Source organism: Atta colombica, unplaced genomic scaffold (assembly GCF_001594045.1).
Source record: "Atta colombica isolate Treedump-2 unplaced genomic scaffold, Acol1.0 scaffold254, whole genome shotgun sequence".
In the NCBI taxonomy this organism is placed as follows: Eukaryota; Metazoa; Arthropoda; class Insecta; order Hymenoptera; family Formicidae; genus Atta; species Atta colombica.
The window spans coordinates 785,170-805,167 of NW_017259353.1; the positions used below are offsets into that span (position 1 = coordinate 785,170).

The 19,998-nt window shown below is 34.7% G+C and overlaps 1 protein-coding gene across 1 annotated transcript in view; it reads left to right on the forward strand.

The window, feature by feature from the left end:
- Positions 1–19,998, forward strand: part of LOC108689041 (nuclear receptor subfamily 4 group A member 2) — a 63,589-nt gene that overhangs the window by 39,013 nt on the left and 4,578 nt on the right. The window contains exon 2 of the mRNA XM_018195640.1: positions 16,955–17,241. Coding sequence (XP_018051129.1) covers positions 16,955–17,241 — 287 coding nt within the window. The remainder of the gene's footprint in view (positions 1–16,954; positions 17,242–19,998) is intronic.

Below are 19,998 nucleotides of genomic sequence, written 5' to 3' on the forward strand. Positions count from 1 at the left end.
TTTATAAGATAGAGCAGGGCAGCTCATTCCGACTTAAACTTTAAAGTAGTATGAAAAAATTCACGACGATAAACAATATCTCTTTGCAGTGACATGCTTATAATTAGATTATACAATCATAATTAATCTTTGAGAGCACAATCTTTAAACATTCAATATATGTTATTATTTATAAACATAAACATTATTATGAGAAATTGTGGACGAAGAAGTTCCTCTACCTTAATTATTTTTCACGTGCTTTCTCTGAAGGTATATATATATATTGCAATATATGAGCATAATGAGTGAAAAATAAATATATAACTATAATAGTAATTTTATACACAAATTTCCGCTATTCTTTAATCCATGCAAATACATAGCCACCAGTAATCACGTTGCAAGGCAAAGTGTTAATCGGCTTTATAAGAAACTTTCATAACTTTCATAAAAGCATCAATATGTGCTAATGATAATGTAAATACTATTGTAAATATCACATTTAATCAGCAATATTTAACGTTTAAATATTCAAAAGTGTTTCCCGTAACGGTACTGAACGAACCAGAGTATAAAACAGATCTCGACTTTCATCCGAGAGAGCTAATCGGCTGAGCTATCAAACATTAAACCGGCCGATCCTCGACATCGCCGGCTCTTGCACATCGATACTGGCGATGTGGGAAATCCCGATGTGATTTTTCGCTGGCTCGGCGCGTAAACTTTGGCCTGCAGTGACCCTATTAGCCGGTGGTTATCTTTTCCCATGGTGTCCCGCGCGGAGACGACGACGATGACCCCGGCTGTGAAGTCCTTTCTCCTCGAGCGATTCGCGGCACCAGGATGCAGCGGCGTCGCGCTCCGTTCTCCGTTCGCGGCTTCACGAGACACCGAGGCACGTACATTCGCACATGTATTCCGAAGTACGTGTGTACTCGTGGCTTCTTACTTACTTCTTACATCTTAACGCGGTAGCACAGAGGTATTTCCTTTATTGTTGGTAGTTCCTCGTTGCTCGTTAACTATGCAACGCGGAAAGCGCATTGACTTCACGCACTTCGTTAGATTCCAAATGCACATGACATGTCTCTCTCTCTCTCTCTCTCTCTCTCTCTCTTTTTCTCTTTCTCTCTCTTTCGTAATAGATATTTATTGATAGTCTGCAATTTCCTATTTAAGGTGCAACGTTCTCGTATTATTGTTGGATCGAGCGGCGATTGTAGTCAGTAATCGTAAGCGTGCCGCTCTTTTGAAGCCTAATCTACAATGTCTTCTTTGCTTTCTGTTTCTTGCTTTTCACCTCATGTCTTTCTTCTTTTTTGAGACTGTTTTTTATCAACAATTGCGTTTCTTTTTATGTGTTTCTCATTAATTTTTACCTTAGATGAAAGAAAACGAAAAAACTAAGAGGCAAAAAGACAAGAAGTAAAAAGTGATAAGAAGCAAGAAAAAGATAGGAAATATATTGTAGATTAGATCTTTAATTAAGAAGGCTATCTTGATATTTCATTACATTGAAATATTTAAGATTCCACAAATTCCAGAACTACGTGTCTCGATCTTTTCTGATCAAACATCACGCAATCAAGATATGTACGGAATTTATTAAATTAATGAAACATCGTGATATATGTAACAAAATATTAAATAGTGTAATTAACAAAAGTTGTTAAAATTGTCGCTTTACTATTAATAGCAGCTGTAGCTTGACAATCGGGGGTTATATCGCGCTTATGTTTCATCCAGCGATGCTTGTATATATAACGCAAAATCGTTTTTAACGAACACCTCATTCACGGATTCCTCTTGCGGATAGCTTACTTGAGTAATCGTAAATAATAACAGCGTGCCGGGAATAGCCGGACTCGAGCGCAAATGTTCTCCATTCGAAATTCCACGAATATTTGACCTTTCGTATGGCTATACAAAGTACGCGCGAAATATCGTGAATATCTTCATTTTTATGAGAAGATAATGCACCATGAATAATTACAACTAACGCACGTCTTGACTACGCCATTGGTCACCCCGCGTTCATCGCGATTACACTCGCATGCTTCGGTACGCGTTGATAGGCGAGAGATAAGCATCTTCCCTTTTTCACGACTACATAGATGTTCGCTCGAATCCATCAACCGTCGAGGATGTATCATGATGCACGGATGTGATACACGTCGGTGATGCAGTCGTGTAACTCGGTAATTGATGGCGCGATCCGGAACTTTGTTACTGTCGTGATAAACGTTCGAAACGAAACATCATTGTGTACCGGAAAACCCGTGAGATTGCGTGTCTTTGAGAATTATTACCTGTGTGATTGATAAACGCAAATATTATGTATGATGCGCTGCCAGGAAAAAGACGTTAAGAGGATTTAATTCGCCTATTTTACCGATTCAATGGACTACATACATATTATTTACGTGCATTGACACACACACACACATACACACACACACACACACACACACACACACACACGCACACACACGCACACACTACTACATCAATATCGCATGCACACATATGTATAAATTTTCTAATTAACTAATTTTTCATATTTCATAGATATCTAAACTTAATTCTAAGAACTCAATATTGTTTGTTTATGCAATCCCTGCTACAAATAAAAATTGTTTTATACGTAAAACTTGTATATAAAATAAATAGTATTACACTGAAAAAAAATGATGTATCAATAATATTATTTTAATTAAAAATAATCTTATTAATTTTTTCAATACATTGCTAATGAAACAAATATGTACTCTTGCTTTTATAAAATTTTATTTGTTTTATTAATACTGTTGTTATATAAATCAACAAGATTATTTTCAGTTAAAATATGCTGTTGATTCAACATCATTTTTTTTTGCAGTGTATATACAAGTTAATGTCAGAAGTCGATAGTAAAATTAATTTTTCAATTTTTTTTCATTTTTAGTATAAAGTCGATCGGTTTGGATTACATTATCGTTTATACTTTAATCGTAGAAAAATTTTTAGATGTGTAAAAGCAGTTAAAAAAATACTTATTTGAAAAATAATCGGTAAAACAAACGATTTTAAAATTCTCTCAATGATTGCGATGCAATATAAAAAATAAACATCGTGCTTAATCAGTATTTCGGTTAAGATAATCATGTGTCGCAATATCAGTTCTTTAAAAGTTACATAATCCATTATCTTTTTGCTAGTTTGTTCGTTACTTTGGAGTTTGAAATTCACGGAACATCGGAAACTTTCTCAAGTTTGACATAACATGTCGTGCTTTCATAACACTAACGTTTAAGGACGCATAGGACGTGAAAAATTATTTACAAATCTGCTGCGGGGCATTAGATTAGTGACATTGTAGTAAAATTAATTCTCTCGTCAGTTTCGACGAAAGCATGTTGTCTGCTTGATGTCTCACGATATTCTTCTTCTTCCTGTTAAGAGTGAGAGGATGAGCAACCGGTATCACATGTTGCACGATGGGGAAAGGAAAGGAGGACCGGTATCGACGAAAACACATATACACAGTAGTAGAGCCTTTTCTGATGTAACGTTATGGCTTTTCGATTTCGAGTCGATAATTTTTAATAGTTACAACCTGCTGTCTTTTATAACGGAGACAAGCTGTCCTTGAATAACGTGATTTTTTTTAGAAATAAATCATTATCGCGACACATTTGCAGAAATCGATTGACTGACAACATCGCATAATTTTTTTATTTAAATGGCTCATCATTATTCATATCTATATCGTCCAGATCGCCTTGCTACCACGATTTGTAGAATTCTAATAACTTTGAGATATTCGTAAATTTGATCCGAAGAAAATCTGAAATTTCAAAATTTTTATCAAAATGTATTTATTGCATCTATCGTATTTACTTTGTACTTTTTGCAACAATACGATTATAAAACTCTTTTCTTCAATCCTGTCAAGTTTAAAATTAATTCGCTGGCCATATGGCTGCGCGAGAAACGAGAGGATTAATCGAGAGTGGCGCAAAGGTGTAATCGTCTGCACGAACTGGCCGGATCACTTTCCGTCTGGCGCAACGAGAAGATCATTCGCTTGCTGTGAGAGACGATCCGATCGCGGAAAGGAACGCGCATCCTGCGAAACGCACACGAATGGTTATGTAAGACGTTCAGCGAGGCAGGTTCGACCGGTCTTAATTGCGATCGCGCAGCAGCCTAACGACTTCGAAACTAATCGGCCGTCCGGTTCTGCGATTCTGGAGGCAAAAGAATAACGAACGAGAGGTGTATAAGAGGGAGGGGCGAAATTTAATTACTTATCTAACGCCGGCACGTGTTCGCGCGAGCGAGGGGTACTTGCGAATGAGAAATCTTCGTGTGTTAATAAAAACGGCAAATTAAAATTGAAAGAACGATTAGGTTGACTGAGAAATTTGCATGTAGGACTTGAAAAAAATATATATAATATTCGGAAATCTGGATATTATATTAATTTGTTGATTATTCCATATATCAAAGTAAGTTGCGAGTAGATACATAAATTAATTAGAAATGTTTCGATTATGAATATGAGTTTTATAAATTTTTATATTTTGATCGTATTGTGTTGTGTATCTAAATAATATGATTATAGAATGGATATGTATATAAATTCACACGGAAATTTTATTTTAGTATTAAGATTTTATTTAAACTGACAAAGCTTTTTCCTTATTTTTTGTGTATTTATATTGCGGACACTTTGTTTACATAATATGGATTGATTAAATAATTCGCGTCGTCCATTTGTCTAACGTTCGTCGATTCGATCAATTTTTTTTTTAATATGAATTTCTAATAAAAAAATGAAAAATTACTCATTGGCAGGAAGCCATTAATTTTAATCACCTTTTTATTACATGAAGAACCAATAAATATTATTATAATTATCTACCATAATTTAATTTGATTCCATATAACGCGAATTTTTGTTGTGTATCTCGGTTCGGGGATTAAGTTCTCTTTTCGCGATCTTTATAGTTAATTACTCTCTCATTCCACAAAACGCACAGCTGCATTGTACATAATTACTCCTTGCTCGACAAACTGTATACTGTTGAAAAAAAATTCACGTGTATAACGAGATACAGTAAACGGCTATAAATGTCCCTGTGTTTTCGAAGAGGAGGAAGCAATAATCGTGTTTATTATTAGTCGCTAAGATCCGCGCAATATATTTGCAATATAATCGCCAATTTATAATATACGCAGTCATTAATCATTAATAACCATTGTAATTTTCATTTGTCGAGTTTTTGCGATTTATCACACCTCGCGTGTATCTCGTAATATATTTTACAATTCGATCTCGGCGTATCACAAATCTTTGGGATTTTCAAGAAATATATTGTTGAAAGATTTATTATTTAACGTCCATAATCAACACAGAAAAAAAATTAATTAGGTGGTAGCAAATCTATAAGCAAACTGCTCGAATCCAACTTCTATAATCAAGAAGATTTGATGGTTTAACCAATCGTTAATGTTATTCAACTTTGCTACTTTAACATAAAAAATTGACTGTCTATATATTACGACTGTAGATTTGCTGAATCAGTGAAATTATGTTTTTTTTCTGTAAAATTATTGTTTAATTATTTAAGTGATTCATCAGATCTTAAAATTTAAAGATTCATTGAAAGTTTTTAAATTAAATTATTCACGAAGAGTTTCTAATTAAATTTCTTATTATTAATAAGAGATTTTCGCAATTATCTTTCTTTCTATAAAAAAGATATGAGCATTTTTTTTCTTAACTTTCAAAGCTCATATCTTTTTATCGACAAAAATTAACATGAAATATTACAGGAAATTACTTCGAAGGAGACACTTTCTCAGAATCTGGTTATTTGAGTAGGAAAGGTGATATTGTTACGTGATTTTCGGGAAATCGTGATAATCCCCGGGCGATGGAGAGCTCGATGCTCGCGAGGAACTCGCGACCATCATTCCTGATCTTGAAAAGGGTCCGTTGAATCGATATATGAGATTCTCGAGCACGCATGCGAATATCGAGACGTGGGTGGAACCATTTCTCACGGCCATTTTGAGTTTCACGCCATTCTTTCCACCGTATGTAATTTCATTTATCCCTCCTTAGCGTATTTGTGTGTATATATATATATATATATATATATATATATATATATATATATATATATATATATATATATATATAATATTCTACGTATGGTATCTATAAAAAGATGTTTCAGTTTTTGTTCTTTATGCAGTAGTTTATACGTTCAGAAAACACAACGGTTGAGTGAACTCTCAGTATAATTCTTGTCTGTATTATAATTGAAATAGATTTTTATATCCATGATAAATCTAAAAAATCTATAGCGGTCACTCAATCTTTGAACGTCGTCAGTTTTTATTTATACTTTGCGTGTAAATAGTTATTTAAAAGAAAATAAAAATTATAAAAGATTAAAAAATATATTATGTATTTTTATTGAATTTTTATTTTACATGAAAAGAAAGACGCGTAATTAATTAATCACAAAATTGTTGGATTGTTAAATTTCAATAGAAACTAACTTTCCAATTGATTTTAAATGTACTTTGCTGTAATAGGAATTTCATTTGTAATATCTCTTTCAATATTTTCTATTTGTCTCCTGTTCGTCCATTTTTCCTTGACTTTGAAATTATTTTTGTAAAGAAAAAAATTACTGCGAGATATAGTAAGATATATATAGTAAGAAATTTATTTAGAAACTCTTTTTGTGATTTATTTTAATTTAAAGATCTTCATGAATTCAACTTTATGCTCTGATAAATTACTTAAATTAATTAACATAATTTTTATTGTAGATGTTAAATAATAAATCATTTTTTTTTATAAAATCGCGCGCACAAATCTTGCGAAAATCTCGTAACTATATTTACTTGAGGTATATAGATGTTAGATGGATTTCTATTTGCTTACTCTTTCTGTGAAATGTGCACAATTACTCATTTCGCTATGTAAAAAAATGCATATTTTATATGAATGTCATTTTCAACTTTGTGTAAGAAAAAGATGCCTATGAATAGCCATAATGAAGAAAGAAAGAAATGAAAATTTCATTTGAATGTTTAATCATGAATATGTTAAATTATTCTTGAAAATTTAATTCAATTTGTCGCATGCAATTTTAAAGGAATGAAAAGTGAAGAGCGAACTGATTCATTGATAGTTTGCTGATTGATTACTTGGAACAGAAGTATAGAAGAATAGAATGTTTATATCGAATAAGTATCCGTGTGAAAATAAATAGCCGTACAACGCGCAAGTGAGCGATACGAAATTATATAAATGTGTACGCGCACGTCGAGTTTAATGGCTTTCGGATAACTGTACTGGCAAATCGCGGGATAGGAGAAAGTCAATCTATAACATTGCAGTTCCCGCTGATATAACGAAGAGTTCCGATACGTCGTCCCGCGAGCTGAAATCTGATCGCGAAACGCCCGAGAGCGACGTCCGGGAAAAGCGCTCTCGCGAACGCTGCTATCGGGACACCCTATACAGCGGTCCAGGCGAAAGTCCGTCAGTAAATCTCTCACGGCGGAAAATCTCTTGGCGCACACAACGCCGATATTTGGCTGGCGATAAATCGCAGATGAACCGTGAACGCAAAAGAGTGAGTCCGACGAGTTCGGGGCGTAAATCACGCGCGATCCAGGAAGAAAAAAAAACAGTTGCCGTAATCGTACGCTTAGGATTTTACGGCTGCGGCTAGAATTAGGAATAGATGAGCAAACGGTCGTAAATTCGTGCGGATGATGCTTATTTGAACGAAGGTTCAAGTCAAGGAATTCTTTCGCATCTTAGTACTACAGCAAGTTTACCTTGTTTAGAAGCGTTTAAGGTAATCTTTTAAAAATATCTCAAAAGTTACGATCTGATAGTTTTGCGAAATTTTCCAGTTTGAACGCGTTAAATACAATACATAAAAATTGATATCGATGAAACTTAATCTCTCTTCTATTTTTGTAATGCCCAATTTTTTGTTTCTTTTTTTCTATTTTTGTAATGCTTAATTATGTAAGAGTAATTAACATTTGTTCAATATATTGAAATAAGCTTTTTTTTATATAAGTTTTATATATCAAAGTAGCGCAACAAAATATAATGAGAAGGATTAAATAAATTAAAAGAATGTGGGAATTCAATGAGCAAAAGATTCGAGATAAAAAGAAAGATTTATTTCGAGAAATCAGAAACTCAGCCGACCACCTACGCTGTTCGCGATCCATTTTCACTTGTCTTCCTGTAACGGAATCTTCGCGCTAACGATTCCCGACGCGAACAGCGGATCCTTTAGTGGACGAGCGAAGATGATGACGGTCGTCGGTCATAACCCCTCCACGGCATGTCCATAAATCCTCAAGTTCTCGTGCAGCAACATTTATAACACTTGCGACACCGCTCGCGGCGTAATCCAAACGGTCCTTCTCTTTCGCCTTGTTCCCTTCGTCACTGAGATGCACCCCGAGATCGCGCGGATGCAGCTGCACCCACGAGGCTCCTATCTACCGTCGTGTCGTTCCCTTCTCCTTCGCCCTCGTGTCACGCGTGTCCTCTCTTCCTACAGTTCGCGGCGCCTCGCGAGGAAACACACACGTCTACACGTGCACGTACACGTCTACACGTGCATGCATGCGATGCACGCCGCGCGAAGCGGAGAGCAAAGGAGAGTGCTCCGTGCCGACCGGAGCTAAGCCGGTCTCACGGTAGTTGTTCGGGGTCAGGGGGCGATATACCTACCTACCTACCTACCTACCTATCGGGCCGGTTGCGCTGGAGCCTGCGTGTCGCAAGCGCCTCTCCGTATCCTTCTCCCATCCTCCTCTTTCTTTCTTATTCTCGTTATATTCTCTCGTTTATTTCTACTCGACTCTCTTCTTTTACCTCCGCTCCACCGACACACCGCGCTGTAACCCGCGCGAGGGAAATCGCAGCGGCAGGCGTGTACACGACTCGTGCGGATAGGATGCACTATCGAGATAATGATAAGCCGAGAAGTAAATGCAAAGTTTGCCAAAGCGAAAATCGATTTCATTTGAATTGTTATTGATCTCCTTTAACAGAGTCCAGCAAAGAAGTAATATTCTTGCCCATGTGTAGGGGAAAGAAAGTATTTGGAGTACTTGATTTACATAAAGACTTGATATTAAAAATAGATGCATCACTTGTAGATATTGGAGATTTAATGCTTCTGTCGAAGCATTAGTGATTAGATTCTCGTACTTCTCATCAAAGACACCGATCAAGGAAATACCATGTAATCAACCGATCCATTAATTTAATTACAGTCTCATATAAAATGGTAAACATGTAATCGATGAAATTAATCGTAAACGACGACTAAGAGGATCGTCGAGAAGTGCCGAGTATTATATTTATCATATGTGATTATATTGTATTTAAAATTAAACGCCATTGCTAAACAGCAGTAATAAGATTTACAGTGTCCACGTGGGCTACTCTTCAGAGATTCCTTGAATACGCTTGAATAATAGCCGGCGATAAAAGCAGCCGAGTGTGTGCTGTCATCCTTAACTCCTTCAGAGAAATGGTGATTGTCTGCGCGCGTACACGCACGCGGAATCATCGAATGTACACGGTGTTCCAGAGCTACGTGGCTTATCTTTTATTTATGAATTTATCAATCCAAACTTGAATTATTTCTTTCTTAATATCAATGCCAAGAATAGTTTGTTAATACTGAGAATAGTTAATTCTGATTTGTTAATTCTGAATTTTTACACGGTAAATATTTTATATTATAGTTAATACCCAATTCGATTGTATCATTTTGTTAAGCTTATTTGAAATTGAAAAATGATATCTCATCGTTTTGCATTTCTGAAATTTTTTACGAGTTCCTTATTTTTCATCGTGTGATTTAAAGACAGCGACTTTTTTTATACCTTTAAAGAAAAATCGATTCCGAATTAATCTGCGTATAAAAGGTGACTCATTAGTTCTGCAGCACCCTGTATCTCAGGCACTTACTTCACGGCGGTAAGGCGCATTAACATTAATCTTTTGCTAAATTTAATTAAAGTGAAAGCAGCCTGACATCGGAGATTCACACGATGGTCTCGCCAGTGTATAGCATCTGGGCACTTTCAAAATACGGTACAGATAAAGAAGACGAGTGACTAGCGGTATTTAGTCATTTCTTTGTTAATCACATACAATATATACGTAACGATAACGCACGTGTGTAAATTACACGTAACACGTAATCTTGTTCAGATACAAGACGTATGCAAATGCAGCGAGACTCGAGAGCGCGGCATGACGCCTCGTGGAATTGAATTATTATCGTTACTACGATTGATTCATCATCCGATGATTATTATTTCTGACAAGTCCCAGTGATTTGCTGGCAATTATCGTTATATCAATCTGAGATCAAGTTAAGACTTTATCTGTAATCTTATACTGTTTACTGTTTGTCATTGATTGCGTTGATTGTAAACAATTCTTACTAGAAAAAAAATTTAGTGTTTTAATCTCTCTTGTCCAATTAAATGTTTTCAAAATTGGAACAATATGAATTATATTATCGTACAACAAAATACATGAAATATCGTATGCTATAAAATATTATAATTTTATAACTAATTTATTTTTTATATCAAAATCTTTCATAATTTTGAGTTTGTGAATTAAGAGTTATACTTGTTTAATAAAATTATCTCGTTGTATATTAAAATAGATAATAGCGTGACACGTCATCGACGTGCTTTTCGTCGCGTGCTTGCGTCATGCTTTTTCTGTACATTACGCGCGTTTATACGAGAGATGACTAAAAGGGTGTGGGAAAGGTATCTTATCCACACAGATTTTTCTCCGCGATCAATGGACTCATCTCGTATGCGGGCACACCTAACGTTCTGCCGCGATGCGTGCGTGAGAGAAAGCGGGAATCGGGATCCGATATCATGCGGCACGTAACCGCAGCCGCGGGGATATTCTCTATTTAAGACCCCATCATGTTCGCCCACATAGATAGAGGCGTCCCGCGAGGAGCCCAGGGGCCCCGCGGGCCCGTCTGTTGTGCCGCGGGCCCATCCGGCGCCAGATGCCGGACGATCATAATTAACCCTTTCACTGCTAAGTAAGAGACACCGTCTGCTTTCTGCTACTTTAGATTCATACGTGAGTCCTATTTCTTACGAAACTATGATGGACCATTAAAGTCTTACGAATGAACTTGATGTAATTTGCGTTCTCCAAAACGAGGCCTTATATACTCGAAATTATCGCAACGAATCGCTTTACATACATTTGGTTTTTACATAAAAGGATTAATTTTAGATTGATTTTAGAAAAACTAAAAAAATGAATGTTCTCTTTTTAATTTTTAGTTTCATATTAAGTGGGAAAATACATAATTATTGTAATAGAATTTTAAATAAATATGTGACGGAAAATTAATATAATATAAAAATTAATAAGTAAAAAATTATTATTCATTATATAGTAAAGAGTGTAAGAAGATATGTACATTATATGTAATCTTTCAAATAGTGAATGATGATAATCTGGAGATCATATTTTTCCAACTTTTTTCTTTAATACTACAGATTATTATACTATTTATAGAATGGCATTAAAATCGAAGCGAGACAACTCGATATTACACTGCAGAGTAGTAATAATAATGCAATTCCATAATAATAATTAATGCAATTCCACTGCGATTGGATATTTATGTACATTGTAACGATTGTATATTTTTCTACAGCAATAATTGAGAGAAGGACGCGGACATTCCTCGCGCGGACATTAATTCTGACGGCTGATGCACAACGCTCGAGAATTAATCGTTAATGACGGAAAAACCGATTGTAATCTTTGAAGTCTGTAAGCGTATGTAGAATATTGTTTAGATGATTTGCATAATGGGTGAATCTCCCGGGAGTTACTTGGCGATCAGCAACAATATGCCTTTCTCTTCGCAATACACTCGGACTGCTTAGGACGCGCGCGCTTGTCCGCGTGCCTCTTATAGAGATAATCCGCTCTACGGTAATTTACTAGTTATGGCAACTAGAATCATTCTAAGGATGAAATTATCCCCGTAGCTACATGAGCGCAAAACGGAATTATAGCTACGATCCTCATTGCAACGACCGATCTTCTGATTTAGCAATTGGTCGGCTTCTCTGTCTTCCTCACCCCTGCCTATCCATTTCTCTTTTATTCTCTTCTCTATCCTACATATTACAGCATGCGAATACAATTTCATGTTTGTAACTAAGATTCTAAATCTATGCACGTGTAAAACGTGTATTCACAATCTTCTTATATTTGCGGTCGATTGGAGAAAGTCTGTAATGTTTAGTTCAGGAATTGTTCGAATCCATTGTTAATCAATTTTTTTTTATTTATTTTAATAATATTCGCTTTTATCGATCATATTATAGAGACTCACGAGAAATTCGCACACGTCGTTTCTCATGCGCGCGTTGAAATCACCGGAGTGCCCCTTAAAATAAGACATTATCGCTTCTTAGTGGAATTTCAATATATTGCAATAAATCTTATCTATCTGCAATTAATATACATTCAGTAATTGATTTAGATGATATGATATTATAATTCATTTTTTGTTTTATTACATATCTGAATATGTTAAAAACTTCGTCTGTTCAATTAAATTATTATTTAATATAAAAAAATATTTTTTTTTGTACATCTTGAATGAATATCAACCATTAAATATTCAAAAAATCATTTTTCTTCTTCGTATTTTATTTTTTCTTCCTATTTTCGCAGATAATTAAATTTATTAATTTTATTAGAGTTTATATCAAAATTCATTATATGATAATATATTCGAATTATACAATACATGAGGCAAGCGGAAGTCGTTTCTGTCTACGCACACGCGTCTTCCCTATAAAGGCAAACAGATGTGAGGGAAGATACGAAGGAATTAAGGATCGATAAGGAAACACGAGAGAACGGAAGAACGTGATATAGAGGCGAGAGGAAGCCGCGGATGCGGAAGCGGCGGAACGAGGAGAACGAGCGAGGCGAGCGAGCGCGAACGAGCGTGCACGTGGTGGCACGTGGAGAGGCGTGGTTCGTGGGAGGGCCCTGTACACCAGACCGCTGTAATCCACTTGGCACACGCTGTTCTGCTAAGCCCTACTCTTTTCTCTCGGCCGTTCGCTACCCTACTCTACCTCTCTATCTCCGCGCGTTCACCCCTGCCTATGGCGCTGTCGCGCGTGTAGTCGCCACCGTTACCGTGTTCTTCCATGTTTACATGCATTGTGCATCTCTTGTACTTTGATCCGTTATGCCTTCCGTTCCGGCGCAAGAATCGAGAGAAGAAAATATTTGGAATTTTAAATTTGAAGCAAAAGATCCCATGGGATTCTTATTGTTTATATTTTTAGAATAATTTGACTAAATGAATGACTTATAAAAGCTACAGCATATTTAATTTACTTTTACCAACATTGAAGAATTAATACAATAATAATATTAATAATAATTAATCTCATATATTTTTTTATGCTTTTATAAAATTATTAATGTAATAATTTAAAACGCTCTGCAATAACACTATTAATATATAATATTTTCTAGTTTTTTTAAAGTAATTATAATTATTTACATTACACTCGTATTTAGTGCATCTTATAAAATGTACTTGTTTATTTCTATCGTATTCCTTGTAGATAAGATTGCGAGCAATTGCACACATTCAGCCTTTATGCTATCTTAAAAAAGGGATTTTATGATATCTCTTCGCGCGGATTGTTAAGTGCCATTTTCGCATGTAAAAATAATCGCGGATAAGGTATACAACGATGTTCAATTAAAATGTAACTGTAATATACTACGTTACGGGTTGACGTTCTCTTGGTATCGGCTAATTTATTGCGTGGCGATAACGACATTGTATTTTATAGCAGCAAAAACATAAGTGTTTTTATTTCTTCGAAGCACGCGATTATCACAAGCTTGGCGTTAGTCTGGCTAATTGCATCAGGTCGAGTTTTACGATGCAATTAGTAATCCAGAATTCCTGACATCCTGATGTCAGACATGATCGATCGAATTACTTTATTTTCCATTAAAAAAGTTTATTAAACTTCATTTTCCATTAAGAAGGTTTATTAGATACAGACTAGAATTTATGATATTCTCATTTTTCTTACAGATAATAGACTCTCTTTCGATGGATTTAATTAACTCACTAAATATAAATACATATAGGTACTTATACAACATGTTTTTCTATATTAAATTAAAAATTTAATGATACGAAAATAATTACTGTAATAATTTATCTAGAAAAATGTGTTTTATAATTGATTTGTATTATTGTATTATTACAGTGTTGCTCAATTAATCTAATCGTTGGGTTAATTAAGCAACAAGAGAATTTTATACATTATATACATTATATTAGAATTATATACATTATATTTTGCATTAGGTAGCTATAGATAACTATATGAAAAAACTATATTACATTATAACATGTTTATATTTTCTACACTATGTGTTAGCAAATGTATTTAAAGCGAGCGATTCTTTATATACCATTACTTGCATAATTCCTATAATTTCCATGATTTATTTTCAATAATTTACATTTCTCCGTTGATAATCACATATTTTCATCTCACGCGAGTTCCGATAATTAACGGGAATTATCAAGTCTAATACAGTTGATGCTTCATAAGAAAACGCGAAGGAAGGCTTTATCAATTTCGCTGGTTGTTTTACGATGGCTCTGCGGAGATAACAATGATGAACTCGATCTCTCCTCTTGCGCGCGTTCAATTTGCCGTAACAGCCGGTCCATTGTACCTAATCGTCACTTCTTCCACGCGTACAACATACCCCTTGCAGATTTGATCGGCGTCATGGTGAAATCGCTTATAATCGATGCTTCGCGATCGCGATGGGTGGTCTCTGGCGTGGCGCGATTGTGAAATTAAATCGAACGCGACTTCGATATCCATGACTATCGATGGTGGTATCTCGATGCGCCGGGACGCCTTGCGTCATCCGGCTGTCGTATCGGATTACTTGCATAAACCCTTCCTGGTTGATTCGATAAATCATCGACACGTTCTTGTTGATTCTATTCTTGTTTCTTCCAATCAAATAAATGGTTTAAGATATGAGAATCGTTCTAAAACGCTCTGATTAAATAACATTGTGAATCTTCTTAAATCAAATGTGTCACTTGTTATAAAAATTTTTATTTTATTATCTTACTAAATATATTTTCAACATTAAAAATTGAACTCCAAGAATTATGTCATTTTATAATTAAAGAATTTAATTCTCTTATACGTTTTCATATTCTTCAAAAGTGTAAATTTAAATATAATACGGAATGTCTAAGAGAAATACAATGAAATTTCTAATTTCTTCATTATTAACGATTTTTTAATTATAGAAAAAACTGCAGTCTTAGTATCGGTGTTTTGTCGCAAAAGCGTGATCGTTGATACGAGACTGTCTATCACTTGGCCGTCAGGGGATAATATCGCGTAATAATAATCGGGAAGGGAGGTGGAGTGCGTGGTTGTTTGTATAGAACGGGGTTGTAGTATTTTAAATGCCAATGATTTCATGTCTCCCCTGGGTGTTTGAAACCACCCTATATAGGATGTCCCGGAGACGTCCAAGTGCTCAGTCGACGACGAGGATTCACTGATTCACAAGATCTACCACGAATCTCTTGATTGTGCTGAATGTAGTGATTTGAAAGTGATTTCGGAAATTTCTTATTAATGATTGCTATTAGAGTTGCTTTGATTAGTAAAATAATTATTATTAAAATTTTTAAAAATTAACGAAAGTAACAAAAATTAATCGATGCAATAATATAATTTTCTAAGTCGCAAATCTCTGCAGATATGATCGCCATGGATGCTGGACATTCTCAGTGTGACAGATATTGTACGCAGAGAGAAATATTATAGTACTCAAATATTTCATTTTTTTTTTAATTTATATCGAAATTTGAAGTGGATTTTGATGCTTTAAAAAATTATATATTTGTAGTATCTATATAATCATTACCTATTTTTGTTAGGTATGCTATATATAATATAAATAAGCATTTAAGAAGAGATTCTAAAATATAAAATTGAATATTTTGCGAATTGTGTTCCATCTTGCAAAAGATAATTTTTTTCTTTTATAAAATGATATTATAAAATGAAAATATATATATTTAAGAAATGTATATTTCATAATATTTGAAATTGATTTCAAAGTATGTGGAGATTTAAATCAGTGACCGAGTTGTACTTAATGCGCTGCTCTTGTAGCGCGCACCGGAAGTGCAACACGCCACCTAGAATGCTAAACATCAATATTAACCGCGCGTTCTTGCGATAGAAAAAGTGTTCCACTGTGTTCTCCCAGCATATCATTTAAAATTGACATATCAGAAAGTTTTTCCTTAGAAAGGAGGTTATGATCCATTTTTGCCTCTTTGCGCATAATGAATAACGTTAGTTTTTACTCCATATTTGCTAACATTTAACGATAGACTGCGCATTATTTATCAATCAGTGTTCGAAGTCTCTTATTGGAGAAACGTTATATATTTCACATCTTACATCTCCTATATATTTAGACGAAATATTGAATAAATGATAAACATTAATAATCATTATTAGTGTAAAATTGGATTTTTAATAAAATTATATTTTATACTAATACTAAATAAAATGACATCCTTCAATAATATCGTTCCCAAAATTTCTTCTTAATTCCCTCTCAAAATATCTCCTACTTTTATGTCTATTCTTATTTTTCTTGTTCCAATATTTACTCTTTAAATTCTTTGGAATGAAATTTCATTTTTCAGAGTGAGATTCACTCTAGAAGTTTTAAAAAATAGTTTAAATAATATTACCCAATATAACAATATAATAATCGAGTGTACTCACTTGGGTGTTGCAGGGCAACTGCATTCGCCGAACGGCGATAGCGACAACAGCAACGGTAGCCAGCGTGCGGTGGCTGTTACTCGTAGCGAGGTAGAACAACAGCAGCAGCAGCAACAACAGCAGCAACAGCAGCAGCAGCAGCAACAACAGCAGCAGCAGCAGCAACTACATCGCCCACGACAACAGCAACGTCAAGCGACTGCTACCGTTCCGGTTCTCGCTTGCACTAATCAATCGTCCATCACCACGACTACGACCGCCCTCACAGTGGCATCAAGCATGCTACTTTTGCAGACACAGGTGAGTTCCATTTCTCTGCTTCGTGTGATGCACTTTATCTTTAGCTCTCAAATTAAATTCGAATTGAATTCAATCGGAAATTCATTAAATTTCGATTGAAGAAAGTAAGGAAAATTAAGGTAAAAAGATTATTTTAGCGATAATAAAATTAGTGGTAAAGTAAAACTTGATTATACATTCAATCGACATTTTGAAATATCGTTTGTGCTGTGAATCTTGTTGGTTGTAGCTTCGTCGACTGAACGGATCGGTTAAGTCTTCGCTTGCATGTCTACATGATGCAACATAAGTTGTAATTTTACGTAATAATATTCGTCTGTGTAAACGCTCATATCTCATCTCATCTCTCATAAATAATTCCAAGAAGGTCTTATGAGAAATGGATATATAATATTCTTTAAAGAAAGTAAATCCAGAAATAACATGCTCCATGCAAGATCGAGCAATCTCCAGTCAGTTAAAAGATTTAATTTTTATTATTATAACATGTACTTTTCTAATTGAATTTGTACAATTATATAACTTTTGACATATTAAATAATACAAAATATATAGATATGATGTTAATGAAATTTATTATTTTCTAAGAAACAAGAAATTGTCTAAAAAAAATTGTCTGGAAATTGCCTTAAAAAATCAAGCTTTAACATTTCATAGCTTCGAAATTTTTGAGTCTCTTCCCCTTCTTTGCAACATTCTACACTTAACGGTAGATCACTCCCTTCTTATATCATTTATTATTATTTGATTCTCCTTATCATAGCAAACACGCAAAGTAGCGTTATCTACCAACCGTAGTATATTATCATTGAAATATTGCTACCCATTTTTTCCCCATCGATAAGCTCGCCTTTACGCGACCAGTTCGAAATTATAGAATCGTAATCTGGTCGACTTCTCAGACTTTCGGATTACATAGTCCCGCTTGGTTCGGTAACAAAACTCTCCCGCGTCATCTGCACGTATTACGCATAATCTGCATTCCGTGAATGCCGTCGTACCTGTTTCTCTTTTCTTTTTACTTTTCTCTGATACTTCCACTCAGTTTCGACTCCTTTTTCGCGGTGGACGAAATGATGTTGCAATCAACCGCCAAAACGAGAATGTGCCGCAGAATTAGCGGAACAATATTGAAGAGGTTGTCTCGGCAGTTTAGCAAGAGAAAATAGAGACTAGAGGAGGAGGGATTTTAGAATGCCGTTTAGCAGGCCATTTATTCACGGTCTGGAAGGACGAGGCTTCGATCGTCAGTCCTCGGGGGAGCGATGAGCGAAATGTCAGTTCGAAGCGGAACCGGCACTTGCAAATTGAATATCCACCCTCTTCCACCATCCCCATCTTATGATGCTATTCTTCATTCTCTGCTGTAGGATGTCCTGCTGCTACAATATTTTCATAATTTTTATTTTCGGATTTTAGAATAGATATTGTTTTTAAACTCTGATTACAATTTGTTAATGAAGACATGGATTTCTTTCTATTATATTTTGAATGTTTTCCATTTGATGACACACAGGTGAACACAAATGTCGTTCTATCTTTGTCTTTCTGAATGGAAGAAAAATAGAATGATGTGTGTCGACTTGTGTCACTAAAGCACGCTATGTCATCAAAATAATTGTTATTATTTTGAACATTGACAAAATAACGTGGCATTGATATATTTGCGAATATCATAAAATTTTTATACGAAATATTTTTTTTATCTTTCAAAATTAAATTGAAAATTCTGAATAAACATTTTTCACAAAATTATTTGATTATAGTTATTGAAAAAAAAATTGTTATAACTTTAAACGTGGATAAAATAACGTGCCATTTGCACATTTGTAAATAAAAATGATATTTGAATATCGAAATTGGAAATTTGGAATAAATATTTTTTAATGAACTGTTTGAGTATACTTATTCATATTTTTTTGTTATAATTATAATTGAGAACATTAGTTTTACGAAATATAGCGAATTTATTTCGAAAGGAAAGCACTATTGTATGATTGCATAAATTATTTTAAATAATAAATCTCCATTATTAATTTTAAAATTGCTTGCAGTTGAATATGTTACGACTAATTGAGTAATTCATTAAAATATTTCAGTATACATAATTTCTTTTCGACTCGAAGTATATCAATATGAATGGTCGTTTATTATTATCCTATTGCTGCGCGAATATTTAATCGCCAGTTGATATAGTGTTTTACCGCTCATCGACTATCGACTATTAATGATTGAAGCGGGTAGGGGAAAGAAAGAGGAGCAGAGAAAGAAAGAGAGAGAAGCTGTAAGCCTCTATTGAGTGCTGCCTTATAGACAACACGCGATACGAGCTTCGCTTGTCCAATCCTCTTTCGAACATCCTCACTGCGCACCTCGATTATACGTCGATGTCTCGACGCTGCGGCTCGCAATTGTGGTCGAACAATGTTTCCGCCTTGCAGTTGAGGGCTTCGATTTGCCGCTCACACGGCTCTCCAGAGACCGTGACGACTCCGCCAAAAGAAAACAGTTTAAAACGGCGTTTAAAGTTAATAGTCGATTCTTGTTTATTCGGTATGTAATTAGAAAACAAAAGATTTGCAAGGTTCATGTCGGTATGGTGTTCAAATTGGCTCACATCATTCATGCAACGCAGGTATTTTTTATTTGTGTCTTTTTCTATTTTATTCATTTTTCTAATTTTCTATTTATTTATGATAGAGTTTATATTATTATATATTATTGTTTATATTATTTAGATTATTATATATTGTTGTT